This window comes from Triturus cristatus, chromosome 6, assembly GCF_964204655.1.
Source record: "Triturus cristatus chromosome 6, aTriCri1.1, whole genome shotgun sequence".
Lineage (NCBI taxonomy): Eukaryota > Metazoa > Chordata > Amphibia > Caudata > Salamandridae > Triturus > Triturus cristatus.
This window is the reverse complement of record NC_140589.1, coordinates 347,800,441-347,828,181: the sequence shown is the minus strand read 5'-3', so window position 1 is coordinate 347,828,181 and position 27,741 is coordinate 347,800,441. Positions and strand designations below refer to the sequence as shown.

At 46.7% G+C, this 27,741-nt stretch overlaps 1 protein-coding gene across 7 annotated transcripts in view; it reads right to left on the bottom strand.

Moving 5' to 3' along the window:
* The window catches only part of KIDINS220 (kinase D interacting substrate 220), a 1,251,292-nt gene that overhangs the window by 1,070,475 nt on the left and 153,076 nt on the right, over window positions 1-27,741 (bottom strand). For all 7 annotated transcript variants that reach the window (XM_085610740.1, XM_085610741.1, XM_085610744.1 and 4 more), the window contains exon 2: window positions 24,123-24,270. In XM_085610740.1, coding sequence (XP_085466866.1) covers window positions 24,123-24,230 — 108 coding nt within the window. In that variant the 5' untranslated portion in view covers window positions 24,231-24,270. The remainder of the gene's footprint in view (window positions 1-24,122; window positions 24,271-27,741) is intronic.

Genomic DNA, 27,741 nt, shown 5'->3' with positions numbered 1-27,741 from the left:
ACAGCTTTAGTGACATGACATCCGAAATGGGGACACTTACTGGAAAGTTTTGTTATGCGGATAAACTGGCATTTGTCAGTGCTGGTAGGTTGCAGAAGCTGCAGTGATTTGCCATGAAATAAATTGGGCCCTGGCACGTATTTATGTTACAAATTAAGCACTGGTCCAATGGCAGTGGAGAAAATGTTAAAGATGGGTTCTAAAACATGAGTATACTTTTTCATTTTTATGAAATAATACCAGCAAATACTATTTTATGGAGAGATGTACAGACAGGTATAAGGCACCTTTAGCCACACTATCTGGCTCGGTCTCATTATACAAAGCATATCTGGAAAGAGTGGTGGGTCACCTTGTCTCTATGAATCCCACAGTTGCAAAATTGAGAATAATGGGTGGCAGGGGGCGGGACTGCAGGTCCATGGTAGGTATTGGCCTACTACGTGCAAAGCAGGATATTGTGAAAAAATGGTGAAATCCGGATCCCCTGCCCCGACATTGAAGCTATTGCTAAATGTTATGAATCACTGTGCTCTGGCAGAAGAAAGGATATACATACAAAACTAGAGGTTGGCCCAAAAATGTTAAAAGGTCTGTTCCTGCTGGAGAGAAAGTGTGGAGACAAATGATGATTAGACTAGTAGTTTGCGGCCTTATTAATTTACATATTGGAGAGAGAACGTCTTGTCGATGCCAAATGTAACTAATGTGTCACTGTTCAGTGTTCGAACACCAGATATGAAGTATGTTCAACATTTGCTGCTACCAACTGCATTCTGGAAGTTTAAAATATTTAAAAACAGTTATATAAAAAAGAACCTACCGTATGTAGTTGTGGTTAATTATATTGTCCACTACACATGTCTTATAGAAGCGGTGGTACAGAAGATGGAACAGCACAGATGTTCTGCGGTACAGCTACTGCACTGAGGACTCGCCGACAAAGAGATGATATTCCGAAGCCGCAAGACTCCCATCAGCATGACTACCTGCCCTCCTTTAACAAACATCGCATTCTCAAAGACTAAAAGGTACTATTTTTAAAGACTCACTGACAACAAGTACAGGAATACTGCTTTCTCGGCAGGTCTGTGTAGTGCCTTGAAGAGTGCACTGCTCCTGACGTCAAACACAGATTCTAGTGAAGCACTTCTTGAGAAGCACCAGTACTATGCCATGCAGCGTTAATCTGCTGAGCGGGTCCTGTAGTCTGGCATACTGCTCGAGTTTTGGTGCTGCAGGGCCTTGCTGGGAATCTTCCCTGGCACCTAAAAGCGATTTCTTTTGCCTTGAACAATCAAGGTTCGTTTGAAGTAGGTAAAGCTTAATTGACTCGCTGCTAGTTGACCCGATCATGCAACGACAGGTAGTTCCAGCCATTTTCCCCTGATAAAGGTAGGGGAAATGTAATTTTTAACGATAGTAGATGATGTGCGGGATGTTGTAGGCCCGGGTAGTAAGTGTGCATTTCTAGGTCATTTCAGGGACGATTTGGCCTCAACGCGACTAGGTAGTATCCCTAGGCAGCTGTCAGGTTGACAAGAGATATTTCTGTAGTTACTGCATCACTCATAAACTTCTGTGCGTCTTTGGCCTCCGGCAATCTATTTCAACCATTTCTGCTTTAAAGTGCAATTCATACGACCAGTGCTTTAAATTGAACTAGATAAAGCCTGGCACTCACAATCCAGAGTATTTGTTTCGTCTTGAAAAGTGCTGGTACTCTTCGTTTCATATTATAGTAGTGCAGGTACGCAGCACTGGACGGTGCTTGCCCATTTAAAGCGCTACACGAGATTAAAAAATGATGGTTAAAAGAAAATATAACCTGTGTTAGGTGGTGAACTGTGACGAAAAGAGATGGAAGAATGGTTGCTGCAGCTTGCCAGGGCCAATGATTCTGTGAACTGTACTCAGCCTCCAGTTCAATGTAATATGTTTGGCAACCAAACACTGCAGGTTTACCTTTACAATTACAACAATATAAATTCTCAAAACGTACCAATATACTTCAGATAAGGTGCTTTAAAAACACACTCGCATCATAGTGCTCTACAAAAAAACCTTACCTCTACCAAATATTATCTACATGTATCGTAACCTTAACTTCCACAGAAAACTTTAATTTCTTTGAGTGAGTGACTGAATAAATGGTACTCGCATCATATTGAGTTCTGCAGTCTAAATATTAATAGTTTCCTTATTTACTATGCAGTATGTTTAAGCACGTCATACATTCTATCTAAAAAGTAGATTTGCTTTGTCGTCTGACACAGTATATTTCACACGCCTTTCAGCATTGAAAATCCGCAGCCACAAACATCAATCGATCATCATAGCGTTAGATAACTGCAAGCATACTGATGCTAGCAACAGCAAGTATTTCACTTGGAGCTGGAAGGTAAGATGGCCTCATACCCTTATTCGAGGTGCAGAGCCACCAATTCTTGGGACTACTATTAGGTGTCGCTGTGCTCCAAGCAGAGCTCTGTTGCCGAAGCTCAACCTTTTTTAGGTCTCGCCTGGCGTGGGCTGCACACATGCGCAGTCTCGCTGGCGAGATTTAACGTTTGTAGGTATTTTCTGTAAAGGGCATTAAGCCCCGCCCCTCTTTTCCATTGGCCAGTGTCATCATTTATGCTAAACGGTGGCCAGTCATTGGAAAAGAGGTGTTTGTGACGTTTTCGTTCGGCTTTCTGAGCCGTCCCATTTGGACGGGCTCGTCTGCCTTCCTTCTGCCGTGAAAGCTTTCTTATCTTTATGGGGCCATGTGTTTCAAAACACATGGCCCCATAAGACAAGAGATCCTCTTTCACTTTCGGGACCGCACCGCGCTTGTTTTCTTGAGGGTTTGGAATTCTATCATGACACATGTCATGGATATGAGGTAATTTCAGTGCTGTATAAATAAGTGTTCAAATGCGCGCTCGACCTGCTTGTGTTCTTCTCGCCTGGACTGGCCTGCTTTAGGACGCCACACTTCGCACGTCTGACCCCCAACTCCGAACGTGCAAAAGAGCCGACGCGTCCTTTCTACCTGTGAAGTCATCACTGGGGTGTGCTGGGCAGTGAGGGTACATAGTGTGCTTTCTGAAGGCGCAGACTGTGGCAGCCGGGCGGAGGCGCAAATGGGGGGCCCGGGAAGATTGTAAGGACTGTGGAAGCTCTACAAGCCCCTTCTTTCTGTCTGACCCCAGTGCGCGCCTTCAAGCCCCTCTAACCCGGGAAGCCTTTGTTTATCCCTGGAAGGGAGAGTGGGAGGAGGAGCCAAGAGGAAAGGAGGGGGCTCCTCTCGGATGAACACAATCCCCTCTACACGCCGTGTAGAGACAGACACAGAGACACACACACAGAGACACACACACACAGACACACACACGCGCGCACACACACACACACACCACCCCCTCCTCCCTCCTCCCCCCCCTTCAGAAAACACAATGAAGCGGTCTTTATTTGGGAGCAATGTGCAAACATCAGCTACTCCGCAAGATAGGAAGGTGCGGGGCTGGACTTTGGGCTTCGAACCAGAGCAGCCCAGTATCATCGTTGTACCGCCAGCTCAGATATTTAGCCAACAGCAGGCTGCGTTCTGGGATTCATACTTTTACCTTTGACACTTTGTATTGGCTAAACAAGTCCACCGTATGTATATGCCCACACGTGCCACTGGCTACAAAACCAAGCTTGGTGCTGTATTATCTAGCATACTAGATGATATTATATGTGGTCCTGTTCTCTTCTGCCCGTACCTATATTTTTGTTCTAGAACGTTCTCTCAGGAACGTCGCGCTCCCAGGAACGTTCGATACTGCAAGTTGAACCGAATTCTGGATGTCGCCCTGTAAGATTCGGGCGCATGAATAAAGCGTTCCAATTTAAACTCACATGAATTGGTTCCAATTCTACTCTGCGACAATTGGTTTAATGCCACGAACAGCATGGGACGTGGCACCAACGAGATTTAATGCTCTGAATCCTTCATTAATTAGCAAGTGTAAGCAGTTCACCCAGGCATGGCTTAACAGGCATGGCTTAACGCTGCATTGTGGTACTTGCAGTAACGGTTATTAGTGAAATTAAACACAACTGCCATACATACAAATAGACTGGATACCAGCAGGAGACTCCCGATTTATTACGTAAAAAATGTCTTGATTTTAGCTGTCTCCCGTCTGAAATAGCTCCAGCTTCAGTAGAAGCCAATGGTGAATCCTTTCCCCCGATATTTTTTTCTCCAAATGTTCCCACTTTCTTGTTCCAAATTGGTGTTTATAACGTGGAGGGAACGCTGCTGAAACCTCTGTCTGCCCATATCAGTTGACTACCCTTTCCGATTTAAGTTATTCCGACGCAAAATAAATCCGATGTAATTCCGGTTTCTCGTACATATGACCGGGTTCTTCAGGTCTGCGGTATGCGTGGCTGCCGCTGCATAATATTTCACCCCCCTGGCTCCTCCGCCTAGGACGGCACCTGCTTATTTGATATCATACTTTCATAGGTGCTGCTGCTTTCGCTGGTGATTTAACAGTTTTTACAAATCACTGCCTGCTTTTCAAATCTAGTTGTGTGTGAAACTAACGGACATGCAAAGGTGTTTGGGGAGGAGGGCATAATTTTGCCTTGCTATACTGTTCAAAAATAACCAACTGGGTAACTGGGGGCGGAGAAGGGAGAGGGACAGGGAAACATGTATCAAGGACCCCCCCCCCCCCTTGGACCCTCAAAGCGGCTGCACTTTTTCACCTAGTGATACGCTTTAGCATTAGTGAGCGCAGGGAATCGCGCCATAATTGTAAATCCTTTACCGGGGCTATGGTCATGACTGGCTCAAGCAAGATTTACAGTGTGTGACCTTGAACATGTGCGTAATGTGATGGACTGGGCCTTCACTGGGATGCTCTTTCAGAAGTTGCGAGCTCACCTTCACCGCTCTGGGCTGGCAGCTAAGGTGGGACAGCTTCAGTCAGAAGGGGGATTAACGGAATGAAAGGGACTTAAAATAAGCCATCGCTGAAAGACTGGGCATTATCCCGAGAGAGAGGAGAGAGGAAGAGAGCTCACAGGGAGAGAGTGAGAGAAGGGGAAAGGAGAGCCGCAGAGAAAAAAGTAACTGCGCAAATGAGGGAAGGAAGACGAGAGTGAGGAGGTGAGGCGAGGTTAGAGTGAGAAAGATGAAGGCAGGTAGCAGGGAGAGAAGGAAGAGCGGGAGCTAGGAAGACGAGACAAAAGAGCACAAGGAAGAGGGTGAGTAGGGAAAGAGATAAAGGCAGGAAGAGAAGTAGAGGGGGGGCGAGTGAGACAGTAGGAGACAGACAGCAGTGAGAGGGAAATAGAGGCAAAAGGTAGGAGGAGAGCGAGGGAGAGAGCGGAATAGAACGTGAGGACAGAGAGTGAGAGAAAAAGGACACTTAGATCCGAGGGAGAGACAAGAAAAAAAACACATTGAAACTGCAATAGGTCTCGCCTTTGATTAATTTTAAAGCCATTAGCTTTGCTATATAATTCCATTAGCAAAGCAAATGGCTTTAACTTAATCAAAGGCGAGACCTATTGCATTTTCAATGCTTGTCTCTGATGAGCAGTGAGCCTTCCATCTGGAGTGCTCGTCTATGAACTATGAAGTCAGATTTAAAGATCACCCGTTGTTTTGCTTTACACATATCCAACGGCGTGCCTGCAGCGCAGTGTTAGTGTTCGCCCATCACAACAAGTGGAGCAAGAAACGGCCTTCACAGCATTGTAATGGCTGCAGGTCATCCTGAACGCATTGTGGTTGTCCAAGTACGCTCTTTCTAACCATTGAACATGTTTTGTTTAGTTGCCCGCTGTACAAACGTGCTGTGATGCGTCATTTGGTGGGGCATACCATTACTGCTGTAGCCCTGAGGGGTGTTTATGGAACCTCCCCCTCTGGGCAGTTGCAAATAGTCACGACCATGACGAAGGGGGGCGGGACCGTTTTCAAATAATGAGGCTCGGTGATCTCACGAGCAGTTGAACAGAGTATCCTACGTGTCCCCTGTATTACTTACATACGATGTACCAGCGGAGCTGTGGACACAACATTTTGGCGATGAAGCGAGTAGTTCCCGCGTTTGCTGTTGGACTGCTGCCGTAGTCAGTGGCTGGGCTGCCGTTGGTGTGGAGTACGCCTCCAGGGTTTCTTGGTCCCTGTGGTGGCGTCTGGGCCTGTGCTTCCCGGGTGCCAGCTTGGTCTTTGCTGGTGGTTTCTCTGCTGCCCGGTCGGCCCAGTTCCTTCCCGAGGAGCGTGGCCTTCCGTTTTGGTGCATCTCAGCTGTTGGACGTCTGCGAGGGAGTGGCTCCAACTGGGGAGTGCAGTCCGTCTGTACTCGTGTTCCCAGAGGGTGCCGGAGTGCTCTGGGGGCAGTTTCTCCTTGCTGTTTTGTGAGGGGTGTGGAGCAGCGTTTCGCCTGTCTGGAGCGGTTACTTGCCTGTCTTTCTGGTGCTGGACATTGGCTTTCGTCGTGGTCAGGCAAGTTCTGCTGGTTCCTGTTGGGGTAATGCTCCCCTTTTGCTCTTTTGGGTGTTTGGCTCCAGGGATTACACTTGTGTGGCGAGGCCAGGACTGGGGGAGCCTTGAAGGGTGACATTTGCTTGCTGTGATTCTTGCTCTCCTGCTATGTCAGCCATTCCCCCTGTGGAGCCGTTTCTGCTAGATGGTCCTCCTTCAGGTCAGGCTGCTCGGTGAAAGGACTGGGTGGATTGTTTGGAAACTTACCTTACTGCCATTGCCCTAGATGAGGAACGACTGCGTCCTATGCTGTTGCATTTAGGGGGACAGGCTATTCATCGTTTGGGTCAGTCGGTGGTTGAAGGGGGCCCGCCACTCACTTATGATACTTTGAAGCAAGTTCTCACCGCCCATTTTGATCTGCTGGCAAATCCCGATTATGAGCGGTTTTTGCTGCGTCAGGCAAGGCAGCTGCCGGATGAGTCCGTTGATGCGTTTTATGCCCATTTGCGTGATTTGGCGAGCACCTGCATGTTACCTGATGCTGTGGATGTGATCCGGGCTCAGTTTATACAGGGTTGTTTCTCTATTCAACTACATGAGGCTATCCTGCAAGTCCCGGACACGTCGATGGCTGGTATGCTGACCAGGGGCAGGTCTAAGGAATTGCCAAGAGTGCGGGCAGCCTATATGGAGGCGGCACTCCAACAGGTGGTGAAGGTGGAGCGGATTAATGCTGTTTCATCTGGGGTCCCTGACAGGAGGGTGCCGAGGAGTAATGTGTCGTTGGAGCCCAGGCACTGTTATGGTTGTGGAGGGCCTTTCCTCATAAGGGTGTGTGTCCTGCCTATGGGAAACGATGTTCTAATTACAATAAATTAAATCATTTTGCAAAGCTGTGTCACTCTGCCCTGACACGGGGTCATCACCCAGCACCCCCTAATCAGGACTATGTTGCTGAACGTTCAATTGAGGAGGGGGGCCTGGACGATGATGATGTGGAGGGGGCTATACAGGTCATCCATGCTTTGCAACCTGGGGGTCACCTGCAAAAGTGTATTCCGAAGTGCAGTGTGATGATGGATGGCCATCCGGTGCAGGCCCTGATTGACAAGGGTGCCTCTATTAATATCATGGCCCAGTCAATGATGCTCACATTGCCCGTTTCCCATACTTGAGCTCAACTACTACCAGGGTCTATGCCTATGGGTCCTCTGATCCTCTTCCGTTGGCAGGAGCTTTCACTGCTGAGGTGGCGCATGGATCTCGATCGACAAAGACCAGGATATATGTCACACAAGGTGGTGAAGGTATGTTGCTGAGTTGTCGGATGGCGGAACTGCTTCCGTTGGTCGCCTTCGCACTCAGTGTGCATCAAGGGAATGTGGAGGGCCTGCTGGCACAGTTTGCACCATTGTTTGAGGGTATTGGCTGTTTAAAGGACCGTATGATAAAACTTCATATTGATGAATCTATCCAGCCGGTGGCTCTACGACACAGAAGAGTGGCATTCCATCTTCGGCCGAAGGTGGTGGATGAACTGGCCAAACTGGAGCAGGCGAACATTATTGAACGGGTGGATGGTCCGACTCCCTGGGTGTCCCCGATTGTAGTGGCCCGCAAACCTAAGCAGCCAGGACAGGTCCGCATCTGTGTGGATATGCTCTTACCTAACCTTACAATTAAGCGCGCACTGCACCTTACCGAACAGTGGATGATATAGTGGTTGAAGTTAGTGTCTCACAATGATCTTCGTGCCGGCTATCATCAGCTGATGCTCGATCCTGCTTCCTGTGCGATTACCACGCTTTCCACCCATGTGGGGCTAAGGAGGTATAAACGTTTAAGTTTTGGGATCTTCAGTGCTGCAGAGGTTTTTCAGGACACAATCAGGGGGGTCCTTTCTGGCCTGGATGGTGTATTTAATGTCAGTGATAACATTTTAGTGCATGCCCCCACTCTGGATGGGCATTTTATCCCGCCTGCGAGATGTTTTTCAACGGTTGATGACGCATGGACTTCGCTCCATAAAGAGAAATGTGAATTTCTTAAAACGGACATTTAATTTTTTGGTTATTATTTTTCACAAAATGGTGCGTCACCAGATCCCCTGAAAAATCGAGATATACAAACTGCTCCTGCTCCCATTAATGTGTCTGGTGTGAGGAGCTTTATGGGGATGGTGAGTTATTGTGGCCGTTTTATTCACAATTTGACTGATCTTACTGCTCCCTTGAGAGAACTGACTAAATCCAATGTTACATGGAATTGGGGTCCGAAGCAGGAATGCGCCGTTCTGGCTACCAAGCAAGCCCTGTCGGCAGACACAACTTTGGTGTATTTCGATCCGGCGAAGGAGTCTGAGCTGTCCGTGGATGCCAGCCCCATTGGGTTGGGGGCAGGGCTTTTTCAGCAGCAAGGCAATGGGGAATGGGCCCCGGGGGCGTATGCCAGTCGTGCATTAACAACGACGGAACAACGCTACTCCCATATTGAGAAGGAGGCCATAGCTATCCATTGGGGATGCCGCCATTTTCATTTATATCTGTATGGCCAGCCGTTTGTTTTACATACGGATCACAAACCCCCCATTCCTTTATTCATGGGATCCTCCTCTAAACCTCCACCGCGAATCGAGAAATGGATTCTGCAGTTGCAGGATTATTGTTTTACTATGGTGTTTTGTCCAGGAACACAAAATCCGGCAGACTCTCGAGGCACTTCCGTCCAACCACTCCGAGTGAGGAATCAGATGCTGATGATACTGAGGAATATGTGCGCTTGGTGGTGGAGCGGTCTAGGCCACTTCCTCTTTCTTTGGAGGAGATTCTGGAGTCTACAAAGTTGGATGAGTGTTTCCAGATTTGTCTTTCTGCCGTGAGAAGCGGGGTGTGCTATTGGATAAAGCCATGTACTGTACTGAAGATGGTAAATCTACCTTGGCGTCCCTTCACAATGTGCGGGGTGAGTTGGTAATATCTCCGGAAGGCTGTTTGATGAGAGGCCCACGGTTGGTGATTCCTGGCTGTTTGCAGCAAAGGGTGGTGGATCTGGCTCATTTGGCTCATCAGGGGGTGATTAAGGCAAAATCAAGGTTGAGGTGCAAGGTTTGGTTTCCCGGTCTGGATGCTTTGTTGGAGTGCACTGTGAGGAGGTGAGCACTTTGTCAAGCCGCCGGGCCTGCCGACACTCCGGCACCCATCCTTACGGAGGACATCCCTTCGTTTCCTTGGCAGCCAGCAAGTCCTGATTTTGGGAGTCTCCCGGATGGGCGTCATATGTTGGTGGTCATCGACGATTTCTCCAAATACCCAGAGATTGAATTAATGGACTCTACCATGGCCAGTCAGTCTGTTCCTCGCTTTGAAAAAATTATGGCTACCCGTGGTTTGTTTAATGAACTTCGTACTGATAATGGCCCTCCTTTTTCAAGTCTGGATTTTGCTGAGTACCTTAAGTCCAGAGGGATCCGTCACCGAAAGATTACTCCCCTATGGCCTCAGGCCAATTGTGAGGCAGAGCGCTTAATGTACACTCTCAATAAGGCCATTAGGATTGCAGTGGCAGAACGGAAGGAGTTGGATTGTGCTTTATATGGGTTTCTGAGGGAGTATCGGATGACCCCTCATACTACCACTAAGGTCAGCCCGATGTCTCTGTGTATGAATCCACCAATGGGTGATGTTATCCCTCATGTCGGGGCTGTGCCTGCCAAAAATGAGCTGGTAGCGGATGACCTGCGGAAATGCAAGCTGAAGAATGATAGGGTTTCTTTGAAGCGGGGAGCAAGATACAGCTCATTTAATGTGGGGGATGCCGTTATGGTGTGGAATCGGCACCCTATAGGGAAATTTAGCCCGCCTTTTGAGCTTGAACCGAGGATTGTTCAGTCTGTACATGGGACTAAGGTCACGGCGATGAGGAACGGAGCGATCATCACGAAAAATGTGTCTTTCTTCAAGGCTCACTGGAATCCTGGTGGTGATCGATTGGGGGATTGTGTGCTTCCGAGTGATGGAGATCCGGGTTCCGATGGTGATTCTACAGACAGTGATGAAGTGGACAGTGTTGGGACTCCTGATCGGGTACTGGACCGTGATGGATCTCCTGGCCGGGATCAGTTTCTGTCGGGACAGAGTGGTGCTTCTTCGTCTGCGATGTCGCCACGTGGGCTCCTCCCTCAGCCCAACGCTGTTCAACATCTACATGGCCCCCCTCGCACAAATGGCCCGCCACCACAACCTCAACATCATAGCCTACGCCGACGACACTCAGCTCATCCTCTCCCTCACCAAGGACCCACGCACCGCCAAAACCAACATCCACGACGGAATGAAGGCCATCGCCGACTGAATGAGGAGCAGCCGGCTGAAACTAAACTCGGACAACACGGAGGTCCTCATCCTCGGACCCAACCCCTCGGCCTGGGACGACTCCTGGTGGCCGACCACTCTCGGGACAGCACCGACACCCACCAACCACGCACGCAATCTAGGATTCATCCTCGACTACTCCCTCTCCATGTCCTTGTCCAAAAAGGTCAACGCCGTCTCCTCCTCCTGCTACAACACCCTCAGCACGCTTCGCAGGATCTACAAGTGGATCCTGACCGAAACAAGAAGAACGGTGACACAGGCCCTCGTCAGCAGCAGGCTGGACTACGGCAACGCACTCTACGCCGGAATCCCAGCCAAACACCTACGACCGACTGATCGTCAACGTCTCCCGCTGCAGCCACATCACCCCCCACCTGACAAACCTACACTGGCTCCCCGTCGACAAGAGGATCACCTTCAAACTCCTCACCCACGCACACAAAGCACTCCACGACACCGGACCAGCCTACCTGAACAGCAGACTCAGCTTCCACACCCCCACCCGCCAGCTCCGCTCTGCCAGCCTCTCACTCGCCGCCGTCCCCCGCATCCAACGAACAACCTCCGGCGGCAGATCTTTCTCCTACCTCGCTGCCAAGACCTGGAACACCCTACCTACCCAGCTACGGCAGAACGAAGACCTACTCGCCTTCAGAAGACTCCTCAAGACCTGGCTCTTCGAGCAGTAGCGCAACCCCCCCCCCCCCTTCCCCTCTCAGCGCCTTGAGACCCTCACGGGTAAGTAGCGCGCTTTACAAATACCATGATTGATTGATTGATTGATTGGAGTGCCCGAGTGTGATCTGATGCCCCGTCCTGATGAACCCCTGGGGCCTGAGTTTGGTGTGCGGCGAGGGGGTGCTGAGAGGTACCAGCTTCGGCCTTGCCACGCCAGGTCTTCGAGGTTGAAGGACTATGTAACTTATTGAACTGTTTTTATGCACTGGCCATTGTTTTTTTTGTCTGAATTGTGTGTTTCGCTTTAGCCCAGTACTGGTGGTATTTTTGTGTTTATTTTGTTTTTATTTGCAGGTTGTGGAGGAGTGTGATGTGTCATTTGGTGGGGTGCATACCATAACTGCTGTAGCCCTGAGGGGTGTTTGTGGAACCTCCCCCTCTGGGCGGCTGCAAATAGTCACGACCATGACGAAGGGGGGCGGGACGGTTTTCCAATAAAGAGGCTCGGTGATCTCACAGGCAGTTGAACAGAGTATCCTACTTGTCCCCTGTATTACTTACATACGTTGTACCAGTGGAGCTGTGGACCCAACACGTGCCAGAAGCAGGTAGCTGAAACCGCATTGGCGGAATCTTGGCTTCAAGCATTATTTCCCTGCTGTTCGCATCCTCAGCTCTGATATGAGCAGGCTAACGTCTTTCTGCCTGAGCAGATTCTTATTAGCAATGGGAGTGATTAGGAAGCATTTATGTGCTCTGGACACGCCACATTAAGTGAATCTGCAACCCTTTATCATCCCGAGCTGGAAAGTCTGGATGAAGCCGGGATAACTGTTTTTCATATGTTGAATGTTTCCTATCTGTCGCGATCACATTTTCCTGGCCCCATGTTTATTTATTTTGGTTTAATACAGATCCGTTTATTGCACTTTGACTTTAATAATACTGTTTGTTGATCGGTGACATTTCGTTGGTTATGCACTTAACACTGTGTGGGGAGGCATGCGTGTAGCTTGCCCTACCAGTGTTTTTTAGACTTTTAATCTTGCTGTTTTAACTTTTTCATTTTAGAGAACATTGTCAATACGTAATAATGTATTTTATGTATATCGCTTTTATGGTCCTAGTTACCGAAATAAAGTGTTTGACGGACTACTGTTCGTAGTTCTTTCTGACGCAATGACAAATTTTACACAGTGGACAACCATCAGTGGCTTCAATGAAGACAGAAAAGAAACCGAGACTTGAATGTCTTAGATGAGGGGGGCGTGGCCACGCAAGCGTCCGAAATGGCCGCTCGCGATTGAAGCTCCGTCGGCTGGACTACCTTTTTAGGTCTCGCCTGACCCAGCGCATGCGCTGGTCTGGCTAGACTTATTGAGAGGGCTCCAAAAAGTGCTACCAAGCCAGCCTAGAGCTACAGTGCATGTGCGCAGGCGCGTGTGCCGTGCTTTACCGCAATTACTTTCACTTTCGCAGCCGCACGGTCGCTTTGATGTTTTATCGTGATCCCGATCACTTTAACTTTCACGGCGCAAGGCCGCTTTGCATAGCCAATAGGTCTCGCTTTTGGGACCTTATAAGTATTTAGTTATGCAACTGTTGTATGGCTAAACACTTATAAGGTCCCAAAGGCGAGACCTATTGGCTATGCCAATGCTGGTTTTGCATTATCATCCTGATGCCCCGATGCCACTAACCTGAAAAGGGCACTCCTGGTCATGTGAAGTGCCTCGGAATCCAACGGTCCATTCCTGTGAACCCAGCGACGCTCCGATCCTCAGAGACCAGCTGATGCGCGTTTTGGCTGCGGTGTGATGAGACTCCACTGGACAGGTGAAGGGCTCAGTGCGATCAAGGGAAACAACTGCCTGAGTGTTGGTCTCTGATCCAGATCCTTAATACGCAGGATGGCACCTCTATGCCCATGTCATTCACGGACTTCAATTCATCCTCCTAAGGTCTGAGGCGCTGCTCACATTTTCATCTCCCTCCCACCACACCGCTTCCAGAGTTTACTACTGTGGGGGCAAAGCACACAGTGATGATGGGGGTTAAGTAGCTCGCAGGGAGCCTGGTCAGTCACTCTTTTGCGTGCTGGGTGTGATCACTCACTGCTCCTGGATCAGGACTCCATCTTGCGCCTTGCCCGAGAACGGGGTGATGTCAATTGGCAGGGCTCTAAACTGCCTTTCTTCCCAGACTTCACTGTTATGGTCCAGGATGCCCACCGCAAGATCAACGGGGAAAAGCTACCCTGAGGAATCTAGGACTACGATACGGTATGCTGTACCCGGCTAGGCTTAAGGTGGATGTGGGGGGCAAATCCCGCATTTTTGACACTCCAACTGAAGCGTAAGAGTTTTGTCACACTTACAAGAACAACAACAATGGAGCAGTGAATGCGGGACGGCACTCTGCTTCTCCACAGAGCGGTTCCGAGGCCAGCATGGAGCTATTCTCCAATACAGGAACTGGTTAATCAGGCATTACTATCCTTGTCTTTTGATTGTGTTGCCATAATGATAATGCTTTTCATTCAGCTATGTTGTCGTAAATTAGTGGTCCGGCCGACTTGGCGTTGCCACACCTCATGGTGTTCACCTTCTTTTGGTTTCAGACGATATGGCAGTGCCTTTTCGCTGGTTTCATATACGGATGTACAGTTAGCCAGCATTGCAAACTGATTAGTTGGGCATGGTATTGCCTCGCTTGGGAGTGGGTGAGGCTGGGTGGTGGGTGGGGAAATTCACAATTGTTGCATGTTTTCAAAGATTACATAAAAAGGTTATTGTCACAAAGATTTTTTTTTTTTTTTTTTTTCAAAAAACCTTTATTCTTTTAAATCAGTGACAGCTATTCAGCCGACAACCCGGAGGCACGGCAGCTTTAGAAACACAACACATGTGAGCGTCCACATTTCACTGACAGGAGAATCAAAGGTTCTGTTTTAAATAAACACAAACCCGAACCTAAACACAAGCAAGGCGATAAGTACTGAAAGCACAAAAAGGGTTCCCATCAGGGGGAGCAAGCCCCATTTCGTCCATCAGACACAGGTCTATAGTAAGGGAAAGGAGGGGAAGTCAGAGACTCAAGAAGACAAACACATACCAGCAAGGAGTACAAAGCCGGAAAGAAAGCTAAGGGGAGAGCTGCTCCTCAGGCGGGTCCGGGTCTGGGGGCAGGCATATGCCCCCTCTGTACTGGTTCCATCGCGCCCATACAGAGTGCCATTTCCGAGGGCGCCCTTGAGCACAATACACTGTCTTCTCCCTGAACATGCTCCAGTCCATGTTTTCCATCCACGCTGTCAATGTAGGAGGCCTAGTAGAGCCCCACAGGCGAGCGATGTCGCGCGTCACAAAGATTTTTAGTCAGATATTTGCATACACATTTCTTGACACACGCTTGTTATGGCACATTTAGGTAATACATCTGGACCTTCTGGTTTGTCCTATATGTCATGGAACATACAAGGCCTCAACAACACGCGCAAAAGACGCCAGGTGCTTAGTTATCTTTTGCGACATAACATTGATATAGCCTGCTTGCAGGAGACACACTTATCAAAATCAGATATCGCCCGTGCGGCAGCTAGCTGGGGGGCACATAGATACTTCTCTAATCATAGCAGTTACGCCAGAGGTGTCACCATCCTAATACATAAAAGGATCCCTTTCAGTCCTGGTAAAGTGATTGAAGACAGGTAGGGCCGGTTCCTTATCGTCACAGGTACACTAATGGGTCACTTTATTGCTTTAATAGGCGTCTATGGCCCAAATGTAGACACTCCAGAGGTCTTTCACGCCTTACATGTACATTTGCTGACATTAGAATCCTGTCTGATTATTATGGGTGGTGACTTCAATCTGTCATTAGATCCCTCACAGGACAGTACCTTCACATCACCTGGAACCAAACCACGCTCCCGACGTGCATTGCAGGACATTTGTCAACAATTTTTTCTGATAGACATAGAGCGAACACACAATACTGTCTCCACGTTCTATACTCACTACTCTGGTTACCATGACACCTGGACCAGAATAGATTATTGGTTAGTCTCTACGGGAATAGCTGGCTGGTTCCGGGCTGTAGATACGCTGCCACGGACTTATTCTGATCATTCTCCTGTGGTATGAAGGTTCGCTATCCCTCGCCCTGGGGGCTTCGAACGGTAGTAGCAGTTTCCGAGCAGAGCACTTCAGGATCCAGTCTTCAATACAGAGGTGCGTGAGGCCATTGAAGATTATTTTGCCATTAATACTGGATCGGTAGATACATGGGCAGTCCTCTGGGAAGGTTCTATTGCTAAAAATGCGGGAGTACAAAAAGACTTGCGTTCCACACTTGCTCGCATTGAGCGGGACATATTGACATTAGATTCGGAGCTACTCAAGAATGCCTCTGATGAAGTTGAGGCTCGGCGTTTAGCTCTTTTGGTAGAATTTCGCGATGCGGCAGATAGAGAATTGCTCCATGTGGGTAAACATCACACTGCTAGAAGGTATGGGGAGGGCGAGCGACCTGGTAGAATTCTGGCACAAATGCTTCGCCCCCCTTCTAGCAAAGCTTACATAACTGAGATCTGTACCCCCTTAAACCAGTCGGTCTATTCTACCCCTGAGATTCGTGACACCTTCTTGGATTATTTCAAGACCCTATACAGTTCCTGGATCGATGACGATCTCAGTGCCCAGGAAGACTATTTGTCGGAAATTGCGCTAGTTTACCTGGAGAAAAATATGCAGGGCTTCCTGGCTGTGCCAATATCCCAGGAAAGCATTGTGGAGGCCATAGAAGCACTCTATGGATCCTCGGCTCCCGGTCTTGATGGGTTCTCTGGGGACTTTTATAAGGCTTATAAAAACATTCTCATACCACGGTTGATTGAGGTTTATGCAGAGGCACTTGAAAAGCAAGTCCTTCCCCCTACATTTCGTGAGACTGTCATTATTCTCCTTCCTGGCAAAGACTCTTCTTTATGTAGCTCTTATAGGCCCCTTTCATTATTAAATCTGGATTATAAAATATTGGCTAAAGTTATTGCTATCAGACTTTCTCTGTTAATGGAATTTATTATTTCTCCGGCACAGTCTGGATTCGATCCTCGTCGTTCCACCTCTCTTAATCTTCGGACTCTTTTTGCTGTCATCAATAGGATAGATCCAAAGGTTCCTGCAGCGGCTGTGCTATTGGATGCCGAGAAGGCTTTTGATTCTTTAGAAAGGCCTTTTTTCCTCTCGGTGATGTGCCGCATGGATATGCCTACAGGTTTTATGGCCATTACGGCTTTATTATATACTAGCCCCAGAGCTAGATTGCGTATCAATGGCACGCTATCTCAGCCCTTCTCGTTGACACGCGGCACACGACAGGGATGCTCCCTATCCCCACTTTTGTTTAGATTTGCTATGGATCCATTAATTAGACATTTTCAGGAGCGCCATATCCATCGGGGTCTGCAATTCAACACAGGACCATTATTAGTGTCACTCTATGCAGATTACACTGTTTTATACGTACGTCATCCTCAGACCAATCTTGAGCCAATCATTCGGGAAATACTTCGATTTGGCCGCTTCTCAGGGCTCGGCATCAATTGGCACAAGTCTGTAATTTTCCCATTGACGAAAGCACAACCCCGTGGGATTGTGAGTTTCCTCTTGAATGGTGCCAAGACGCAGTCAAATACCTTGGCATCCACATATATTTGGACACGGCTAGCATTATTAGCTTAAATTATGGGCGAGCCGTGAGCTCCTTGGAGTCACAGATAGAACGATGGCTGCGTTTTCCTTTGTCAATGGCTGGCAGGGTTGCTATAATCAAAATGATAGTGCTCCCTAAATTTTTATATTTATTTAATAATATCCCCATCCCCCTTACTAAGTCCTTTTTTCTGCAGCTACGTCAACACCTTCTAAGGTTGGTACGGGGGTAAAAGACCTCGCGTTAGTTGGCAGGTTTTGACTCTTCCGTATGATAGGGGGGGTTTCGGTGTCCCAGATTTCTTTTTGTACAACTTAGTGGCCCAGTGCAGCTATGCATATGCATGGTATCACCCGGATGCACAAATTCCCTTTCTGAGGCCAGAGGTCGACTTTATGCTTCCTCGGAAGCTGTCCACTGTGCTACCAAAAGGTGTCCCTAGAGACCCAATTGACATCCAGACTGTATCCACTACTAGCTGGGCATGGGATAGGTTACAGAGACTTCTGGGACTTGACACACTGTACTCACCAGCTTTACCCCTCCCAAATCCCCTGTGGCTCCCCATCACGGACGAAACACTAGTACAACGCACGCTGGCCAAATTTAACATCACGAAGATAGGTGATCTATATCCGAATGATCATATCATCTCTATATCCGAGGACACCCGGTTTCAGGACAGGTCCTTCATGGATGCCTTTATAATGGAACGTATTCACTCTGCAGTTAGAGCCACACTCCTTACTTATCCGATTGCACCAGAACCTATGGCCCTGCTGACGTTGGTAATTGAGAGCAAGACTGGTACCCATCTCATTTCTAAAATGTATAGGTCCTGCACTGGTATCCGACCGGTTCCCGACGATAAAGTGCGCACTGCATGGGAACGCGATCTCAGCCGTTCCATTACTGATGATCAATGGAAAAAATGTTGCATGGTGACGAAAGAAGTATCCCTCAACAGCAGGCACAAACTCATTCACTTTAAATTCCTCCGCAGGTTATATCATACGCCAGCTTGGTCACACAAAATTGATCCTTCCAGGCCGCACCACTGCCTGAAATGTTATACCCCCCATGCGGACTTTGCCCATCTTAGATGGACTTGCCCTAAACTACAGACATATTGGGAACAGGTGCATGCCGCACTGGGTGCAATGATATCGCTGACGCTTCTTCCCACGCCAGAAACTGCTCTCATGGGATACACGGTCAACTTTCCCAAAAAGGTCAGGAGGTTTGCTATACTTGGGCTATTGTTAGCTAAACGGAAGATAGCACTGCTATGGGGTAAGCGTACTGTTCCTACTTTACAGGCTTGGCTGCGTAGCCTGGCAAATTGTAATGTAAATTGCGAAATATACGCTTCCCTCATGCCAAGTTCCTCATGCCCTAAAGATATATGGGGCCCGTACAGGGTGTATATTGAGGAGAGAAGCCGTGAGTCCAGCTCACAGGTTGAAAGGGACAAGGTGCCGGAGGGGATAGGATGATGGGCCATGTTGTTAGATATGTGATTTATATTATCTGAAGCGTCCTTAGAATATTTTTATTATATATGTTTGAACATTTTGATAAAGTAAAAAAAAAAACATGCTAGAATTAGTAATCAACTGACATGTTGAAGACAAACCGAGAGATTTGATAACACTGTTTTTGGTATTTTGAACAGCTGTGATGCCTGTTACTTTGCTCTACATGTTGCAAGTAAGTGACTGATTTGTGATGAGATACCTGACAATGTACCACATTGGATGTTGTTTGTTTCTTAATGTATAAGAAAATTGGAAAATAAAGGATTAAAAAAATAAAATGATCAGAAAAAAAAAATGTCTTAGATGACATCCATACAAGATTTTAAATACCAAACGGTCTATCAAATTAAAACCTGCTAGAGGGCCACTCGCACTAAAAAGAAGGGTTGTCATGCATGATTCAGGAAGGCCCATAAGACTCATCTCTTCCCCAAAGTCTAATCTGTGTTGGAAGGTGTCTTGAGGGCTTAGTCCTAGTCAAGAGCGCCGGGACGCCCCTTTGTTGGGGCAGCTGTTGCGCTATATAAATTGTTATAACATAACATAACATTGAAAGGCAAGGGGAGTTACTGAGAATCTGAAATGTAACTGTGTCGGTGCGGCAGAGAGTACGCTTTCTGTAAAATCGGTCTCCATTAATGACGCCCTTCAGATATAAAGCCGTTTCTATTCCTCTCAAACAGGTGTTTGTTCACTCTGGTGGGACAGGCACTGCACCACGTTAGAAACGTACACCTTCTACAGGACTGTGGATAAACAAGAAACAGCACTTATAAAACGCCTGGGACTTAAGTCCCAGTAATCGAAAGTTCTCGTTGCCTTGCATGACCGAGGTAAACTGTGAAAAAAAAAAATGCGCGGCAATCTAATTAATCTGGGAAAGGGAGAAGGCTTAAATTTAAGGGAAATCCAATGTAATTTAAAGCACAAAGTCCAATCACTCATGTGACCACACGGTGGCGGTAGCCACTTTCTGTGAAAAACAGCATACGATGCCAGGCGAAAATGCTCTTGAGCCGGAAGTAGTAAAACAACACCATAACAATTGGAATGGGGTAAGGTAATGTCAATGTCCTTTTGAATTTCCTCGCCTCACCTGAAGTAATTGTTCACATGATGACGGCTGCATAAGAATAATGACGAGCATTAGCAATACCAACAGGCTCTGCACTACGCAAAAAAACAGCAAACATATAAAACAAGAATAAACAAAATAAAGGAGTGGTTCACCAGTTCGCCTTTTGATTGGCTGAGCACTTGACTAAAGTGGGCTATCCTATCCCATGTATGCTGTGGTGGGCGGAAGCAAAATCTGAATAACCCCTTAACGAACGGATGAAGGGGGCTATCCTAAATACCCTGTCGGTATGTATAGATGCATGTATTTATATCGTGATTCTTTGGGAAAACAGTAATCAAGCAAACAGATAAAGCAGTCTTTAGACCAGACATAAAAGGGTTGATATCCATCCTTTCTTTTACAGTTTCCCACTCACGTCACTGCTTGTACGTTGTAGCAGCAGGGTTTACGAAAAAGCGTAAAATACCTACCTGGTTGTAGAGAAAAAGACAAAAACATACTCTCAGCATGCAGGATTCAAGCGAATCAATAATGCTATCTTTGTGCCGCCAATGATTATAGAACAGTAGCGCCAGCGGACTTCTGCTGGGTGGAGGGTGTTAAAACAAACGCATATGTAGTCAATAGCATTGGTATTTTACTTTGTTTTGCTTTTCCTAATCCAAGGTACCCATTGCAATGTTACTTCACAAGCAGCGATACGTTGCAGTTACTTGACTGCGCTTGCTGACAGAAATACAAATAAGTGCACACATTGGACCAACAGTGTAGTAACTAATCTGGTCTACCAACTAAAGAAAACCCAAACTATAAGCTAACTTTGTTCCTATTATACCCACATGTTCTATTTGTAACCACCCCAACCTATGTAGAATAAGTGAACAAGTCCCTGTCACCCAAGCAGACTATACCCAACATCCATAAATGGACTGCTAAAAATAATAATTGTAATAACAATACGGACAATGGCTTGGTTCATACATATCGCTAAATAACAAAGTTAAGTAACAGATCTTACTATTACCGGCTGGAATTCAAACTCGTGTCAAGCTCTTAACTCGTGGGAACGGCTTGCCAGGTCATACGGTGCACACAGTCCACCCATGTGAAACCGAAAGCCACCACTGGGGTAGAAGCCAAGCTGCTGAAGGGATTCTGGTATTCAGAGGGATCACGGACCTCAGCAGGTCTCATGCAGCTCTCAAAACAAGAGGCTTCTCAAGAGCAGTTTTTGTTTAATTTATGTAAGGTACTTACAGCGACATAGAGTTTATTTCGGGAGGACGTATCCCCACCAGGAACCCCTTTCCGCCCTTCTGGCTCTGGAGAAGTTTCTTCTCTGTGTAGCTATCAGTGGCGGTGCGTCCATTAGGGCACTGGGGTGATGCCCCACAAGCCGCCCGCACCCGCAGCTCCCTCGGCGTCTCTGAACTTAAGTAAACTCTCAGTTTACTTAAATTCAGAGACACCGAAGGAGAACTGACAATCATGTCAGTCAGCATGACGTGGGTTGGCGGTCCGGCGTCATGTTGACTGACAGGCATTGTCAGGGCCCAGGGCAGGCAGCAGCACAAGTGCGCATGAGTGGGGAAGGTCGGCAAATTTTTCTGCCATGCCCAGTCATGCGCACTGGTGTCTGCTCAGGCTGGCGCACGTCCATTAGGAGAGCGAGGGTTGAGCAAAGGCTCAAACCTCGGTCTCCTAATGGGCTGGCTGGTGGGCGGAGATTAACCGTGCCCTAAGTCAATCCTGGTGCTGCTCCAGTGCCAGGATTGGCTGAGAGGGGTTGCCACTTGCCAGCACTGCAGCAGTGATGCGGCTGTTGAAGGCACCAACGGACCCGAGGCGGCGCGGCCCAGGTAAGATTTTTATTTTATTTTACAACCCCCCATCCCGCACCCTGCACGACACTCCCCCTCGCCCACACCCCGCGAGCCGCGACTCGCTTCTATTTTCAGACTTCAAGCTAATTAAATATTTTGGAAATGCGTGTGGCCCAAATTCATGTTCATACACTGCAGGTTTACTAAATCAAATGGCATTTTGACATCAAGAAAGTTGTTTGTCATATTTCTCATTAATACTTTAAAAAGTCAGCAGTTTGATCCGTGTGAACTAAAGTTTTATGTCAATTACGTATACGGCCGGCTGTAGGGTTCTTTCACAATTTTTTGCACTTTTCGATTTCCTAACCCTGACCATCTTTTGAGCTTGATAAACTCCCACAGTGATCATGTAATGTGCCTTTTTAAGTTGTGTCTGGCGAAAATATAAAATTTCTGTATCAGCGACAAAGTGTATGTACTTTAAGGTTGGAAGCTATTCGTGTTAGCATAATCTTAAGGCCCCCTACCTCTTTCGTGAGTTCAATGATTTGCTGTACTAAGGAGGCGGAATCATCTGTGGGGATAGAGGGGAAAGATTTTCTTGCCTGGGGCCCTGCGTGTATCAATTGTGACGGGGGCATCTGTACCTGTTCGGCAAGAGGAAGGAAACGATTACTGCACGGGATCGAGGGAACCTGTAGTGTATAGCCAATTTGTGAATGCCAGACCCATTGATTAGCTCGGAGTCTAGTGTGTTTTGGGAAATATGAGTTTCTTTTGAATGAGTTTCTTTTGTGGGACCATTGAAATAGCTCACTATATTGGGGGCCTCATGTTTGTTCTTAGGGGCTGAGCATTTATACCTTTTTGGATCCTGGTGGTGTTTCCGTTTAGGTATTGCTCCCGTTTCAGCATTTTGGGCAATAGTGTGAGTGTAATTAGTGTCCTCCCTCTTTCAGTAATTTTAGCCCTTTGACTAACACGAATCTCAGACTGATGGGAGGCCAGGTTACCCAGTGTCCCGTAGGCAACTGAAATTTCCAGCATAAGATGCAGAACATGTGTATGGCTGCACATAATGTGTAGGGGTGTATGCCTGAAAGAATGCTGTTCATTCAGTAGAATATCCGGATGCTAAATATCTTCGGGTTCGTTTGCCTTGAATGTAGGTTTTAGATAACTTTGTGAATGATCATCCCAGAATATGAAAATTAACCACCAACATACATCTTATAATTTTATATCGATTTTATTGACCATTTTGCGGGAACGATGGATCCATCCATTTGTAATAGATTTTTTTCTGTCATATTATTATTGTCTCTCAAGCACCTTGTGATGGGAGCTTGCACTCAGTGTCTTTTTTTGCACAGGTGTATTGCAGGGTCCCTGCTTTCTTGTGGGGGGTTGTGAAAACAGCGGCTTTCACCCTTGCTGGCTTCACGCCTATAGCAAACACTTCGAGTATCCCAAGTCATAGCTAAATATCATGCAAGCAAAGCCATATGGCGGCAGAGTCTCACCCCTCACTTCCCCTCAGCTAACTCTCACATCCCCAAACCCACCCATGATGTAAATAACCTCTCACATCCTGCTACCATACCCCTCGCAAAGTCCTCCCTGGGCGCCTTGCATCTTGTTCTTTCAGGCTCACGTTTGGAGCAGATCTCCTTGGAGTATGCAAGCCTGAATGCATAGCTGCAGTCATGACAGCAAGTGAAGCTGATCTGCTGGCGCACGCCAAATCCAAGATGTGGTGCAACATGCTCTTCAGAACCGTGAGGCCGTGGACCGCAAGGTGAAGGAGACGAGCCGGAGCAGAGTTTGCCAATCTTTTTTAAATTTCTTTCTCAGGAGAGGGACTCTCCCTAGACCCCAGATTTGTCCATTGAACTTGTTCACATCGCTAACTAGTGTTTTCTAATGGTAAGGGTAGAGCCAAAGCAGTCTTGCTTAGTACCCTAGCCCTCTTCAGAAGTCAGACTTGCTTGGCAACCCAGAAATTCTCTGAAATAATGTATGAGTTTTCTTCTATGAATGCCTAGAAGAACCGAATTCCTAGTCCATTTATCACAGAAATAGTGCTGAAAATCACACCAAAAAGATGCCAAATTTGTAAAAAATGTCTTCACGGGTGGAGAACCCCCCCGAATCCCCATTAATGCCGCCAGGCTCGCTGCGCTCGCTCGCATACGTGGATTCGTTATGCTTACGCCTCACCAGTTTAAAATGTAATCAGCCGCCCCTGGTAGCTATAGTTTATAAGTGCCATTCTGATGCGTCTATTGCAGGCCTAGTGGCAGCAATGGCCATTCATGGTATTTGGCAGCAGCGGGGGGGGGGGGGCTTTTTCAGACCTCAACGATTAACGCCTTTTTATTTTAATTAACAACTAATGACAATTATTTATAGGCATGAAGTTCATCTTACCTCATTTCTTTCATCCACGTCCTTATATTTTTCAAGAAGTAATTTCAATGCAGGGACGTTGTCATCTTCGACAAAGGTCAGCAAGCTCTGAGAAACTAAACTCGCCATCTTCTTTTGTAATGAGAACTACTGCAATAGCAGCAGACACCTATAAACACAAACAAAGAACATTGAAACCTAAGTTAACAGGGACATAGACAGAAATGCTACTACACGTGTTTATCTTTTAAGAACATTATAAAAATATTCTTCCGACCATCCCCTTTGATTTACAGAAATCAGCAATAACTAAATTAGTCCTTTCCAAGATTGATCACTGCAATGCCCTTCATATGGGCATACAAAAAAGGCACATGAACAAATTGCAGACACTTAAAAATGCAGCAGCTCCTCTTCTGATGAAAATTCCTTAATAAACATCAGTCTCCCAAACCATCGAGCAGCTTTACTGACTTCCAGTTAGGGATATGCTATCTGCAGTGTAGGCTAATGTCGGCTGCACAAGTATAGTAGTTCTCAATCCTTTTGTTACTTGATGATGCTCAACTCAACGTGACCCCACCTCTTAGAAGTCAAACATAAGAGAAAAGGTATTTCTCTCCCAATGATAAAGCAATGAAAAGGAGCATATACTTATATACAATTAAGCTGTAAAGTACAATCAATATCTTTAAATCCACAAAATTCAAAAAAGTACAGAGCAAGGAGTCTTGAAGCTTCTTGTTTTCAGTTTGTCTTTATTTGAAGTCAAGTGCGATAATGCATACACCAGCCCAGCCAACGTGTTTCGTCCAATATGGACTTTGTCAGGGTTGGGTCTATCTTTCATAAATAGATGATGCGATCTTCTTTCTATTTTGTTGCAAACACACGCTGGAATTCCCCGTAGCGTCCAAACGGCTTCAAAGGATAATTGCCTTTATGTCAAATCTGCCATGTGCAGCGATCAAGTTCGAATGCCGCCCGGATCCGTCCTTTCTATTTATGTAAGATAGACCCAACCCTGACGAAGTCCATGTTGGACAAAACACGTTGGCTGGGCTGCTGTATGCATTTTCGCACTGGACTTCAAATATAGACAAACTGAAGACAAGAAGCTTCAAGACTCCTTGTTATATACTTTTTGAATTTTGTGGATTTAAAGATATTGATTGTACTTTACTGGCTGCCATTTGGGAAAAGAGCAGCTTTCAAACGTGCTTTGTTTGGCATACACAGCACTTACGATTCAGGCCCACTCTACTTGAGAAAGGTATTCTATGGTATGTACCCAAAAGATCCCTCCGTTATGGCTCTACCAAATTAGTGGAGACATCTAAAATTAGGAAAGAATCTTGAGGAGGAAGACGTCTTTCAGATGCCTCCCATTAAACTGTTGAATACGCTATGCTACCCTCGTACCTCAAATCTCTACCAACCCTTCTAAATTCAGGAAACGACTTAAAACATGGCTCTTTTCACAAAGCCTGAATCTTTAGTGCGATCTTTTACTCTGCCACACACGTTTTTTCCTTTCAGTATATACGGACGCTAGCGCCAAGACGCCCTTGGCAATCGAGTGCTTTATAAACTATCAATATCACTGGTAAAGTATACCTAGAGTAAGGCACGAGCTGATACCACGCTCACCATTACACCCTCAGTGCTAGGGTAGCAGCCCCACTGAACACCTGCCGCCAACCAAGGGCATCTCAGAGGGCATCTTCTCCCTTCAGTTGGAGCTTTGGGAGCTGTGGCCCCGCAGCCATCCACAAACCTGGAGACGTGAAAGGGCACCAATATTCAACTTACCTGCCATCCTCAGGATAAGGTGGCATTCATTTACGAATCTGGTACTAGGGAAATATGCAGCTCTCAAAAAAGTGTGGCAACTGTGTTTAGATAAATGAGCAGGTTAAGGAATTAAACCCATTCAGCGATCTATTCCATTTTGTTCAGGAGTGTCATAAAAAAAGTTTACCATACGGTTTTCTTCAAACTTATTCAAAGTATGGCCAGATATAGGATTGTGCTCCTATTCATCACTAACTGAAATTGTGAGAGATACTGTAACAGCAACCCCATCCCCAATAATCCCATGAGAAAAGGAGAAGCATTAGGGTTTGAGTATTATGGAAATACACCAAAAAACAAAATGCATTACAAAAATTACAATTTGATCGTCATTTTCCTTTTGGGTGAAATAATAAGGGGCTTCTGCTGGCAACCACTAATGAATGCTGACCCATTCGGCCAAGCAGGTGCTGGTTAAATTTCGGCTATTTAAAGGATACATAGCTCCTGCTCATGTCACACGCTTTAATTGATCTTACAATTATCTCACTCGTCTTGCATTAATGCACAGGAGTAAGCATCATCTCCCCTCTTTTGAAAACCTATTTTTACTTTTAACAGCAGATGGCGCGCTTGCATCATCATTTTATTCCTCACAGTCGAATAACCAAATCCAGGATATTTAAACCGAATTAACAGAAGTGTTTTTGTCCGTCGGGAAAGGTGGAGTACACTCAGCTACGTCATGTTACTTACTGTGTATTTATATTATCCAAAGATCGCCAATTAGTGGGCTTCTTGGTGCTTTTGCGGACTATAGTATGCTGTTTTGATTCATCCACCGGAGATTTCCTACTGTGGAGATTACTGCTGAGCCACACTTGATGTGCGTGGGTGAAGGGCGAGGATTATTCTTATGACGGAGAAGAACAAAGGGGTGGGCCTTGCGTTTTTCCAACCTAATTCAGAGTGAGTGGGTTTCACTTCTGACGGTTCGCCGAGAAGTGGGGGAGCGGGGGTGCCCGCGGCTTTGTATCCTCTGCGTGACCTGTGTCAACTGATCGTGGCTTATCACGAGTTAAGTTCAAAAGAACCCCAGCTTGAAACAAGGTAATGTCTGAATAACAAGCGTGTCAAGATAAATGTGTCTATTATATTTTTTTTTTTATTAGTATCGAGGTGAGACAGAGCGGTGTTGGTCTATAAAATTGAAAAAACACTACAAAGTGGTTAAAACAATGTGTCTCACTGACAAAAATAAAACAATGTGCCTCGCTGATGCTACTAAACATTAGAATGCAATTGGGCCACCCACAAGCACACAGTCCAGAAGAAACCAGGTAGTTTGGCGGTGCTAATTAAAGCCACTGGGCTATGGCTCCACGTGCACCGCACTGCAGAGGTGACTCGACTCAGAGTTATAACGCATGCCCATAAACTGTGTGACCTTGTAAATATTCCTTGCACAGTTTAGCCTAAAGCAATTGCTGCAATACAAAAATATTGGTTATAAGACGCACCTAGTGCGAAAGGCTTCCGAGATTCTCAATTACTGTTTACTTGTACTGATCACCCTCCAGTAACAGCAGTCCAAGGGCGCATTCTCACGCAGATCACATTCCCATCTGTGAATTTGTTCCAGCGTCCTGGCTCTCCACCAGCTAACCAAACACTGAGCATGCAAAACATACTAAACTAAACGATCCAGTACTCAAGAACAACTCACGCAGGCAGACATAGCACACAATGGGACAGAAACCATCTCAACACTTCAAAACTCACTGACTCGCTTCGGGAACACACCGGTCCCTATTGATCACTGAAAAGCCATGGTCTGCCTAAGTCT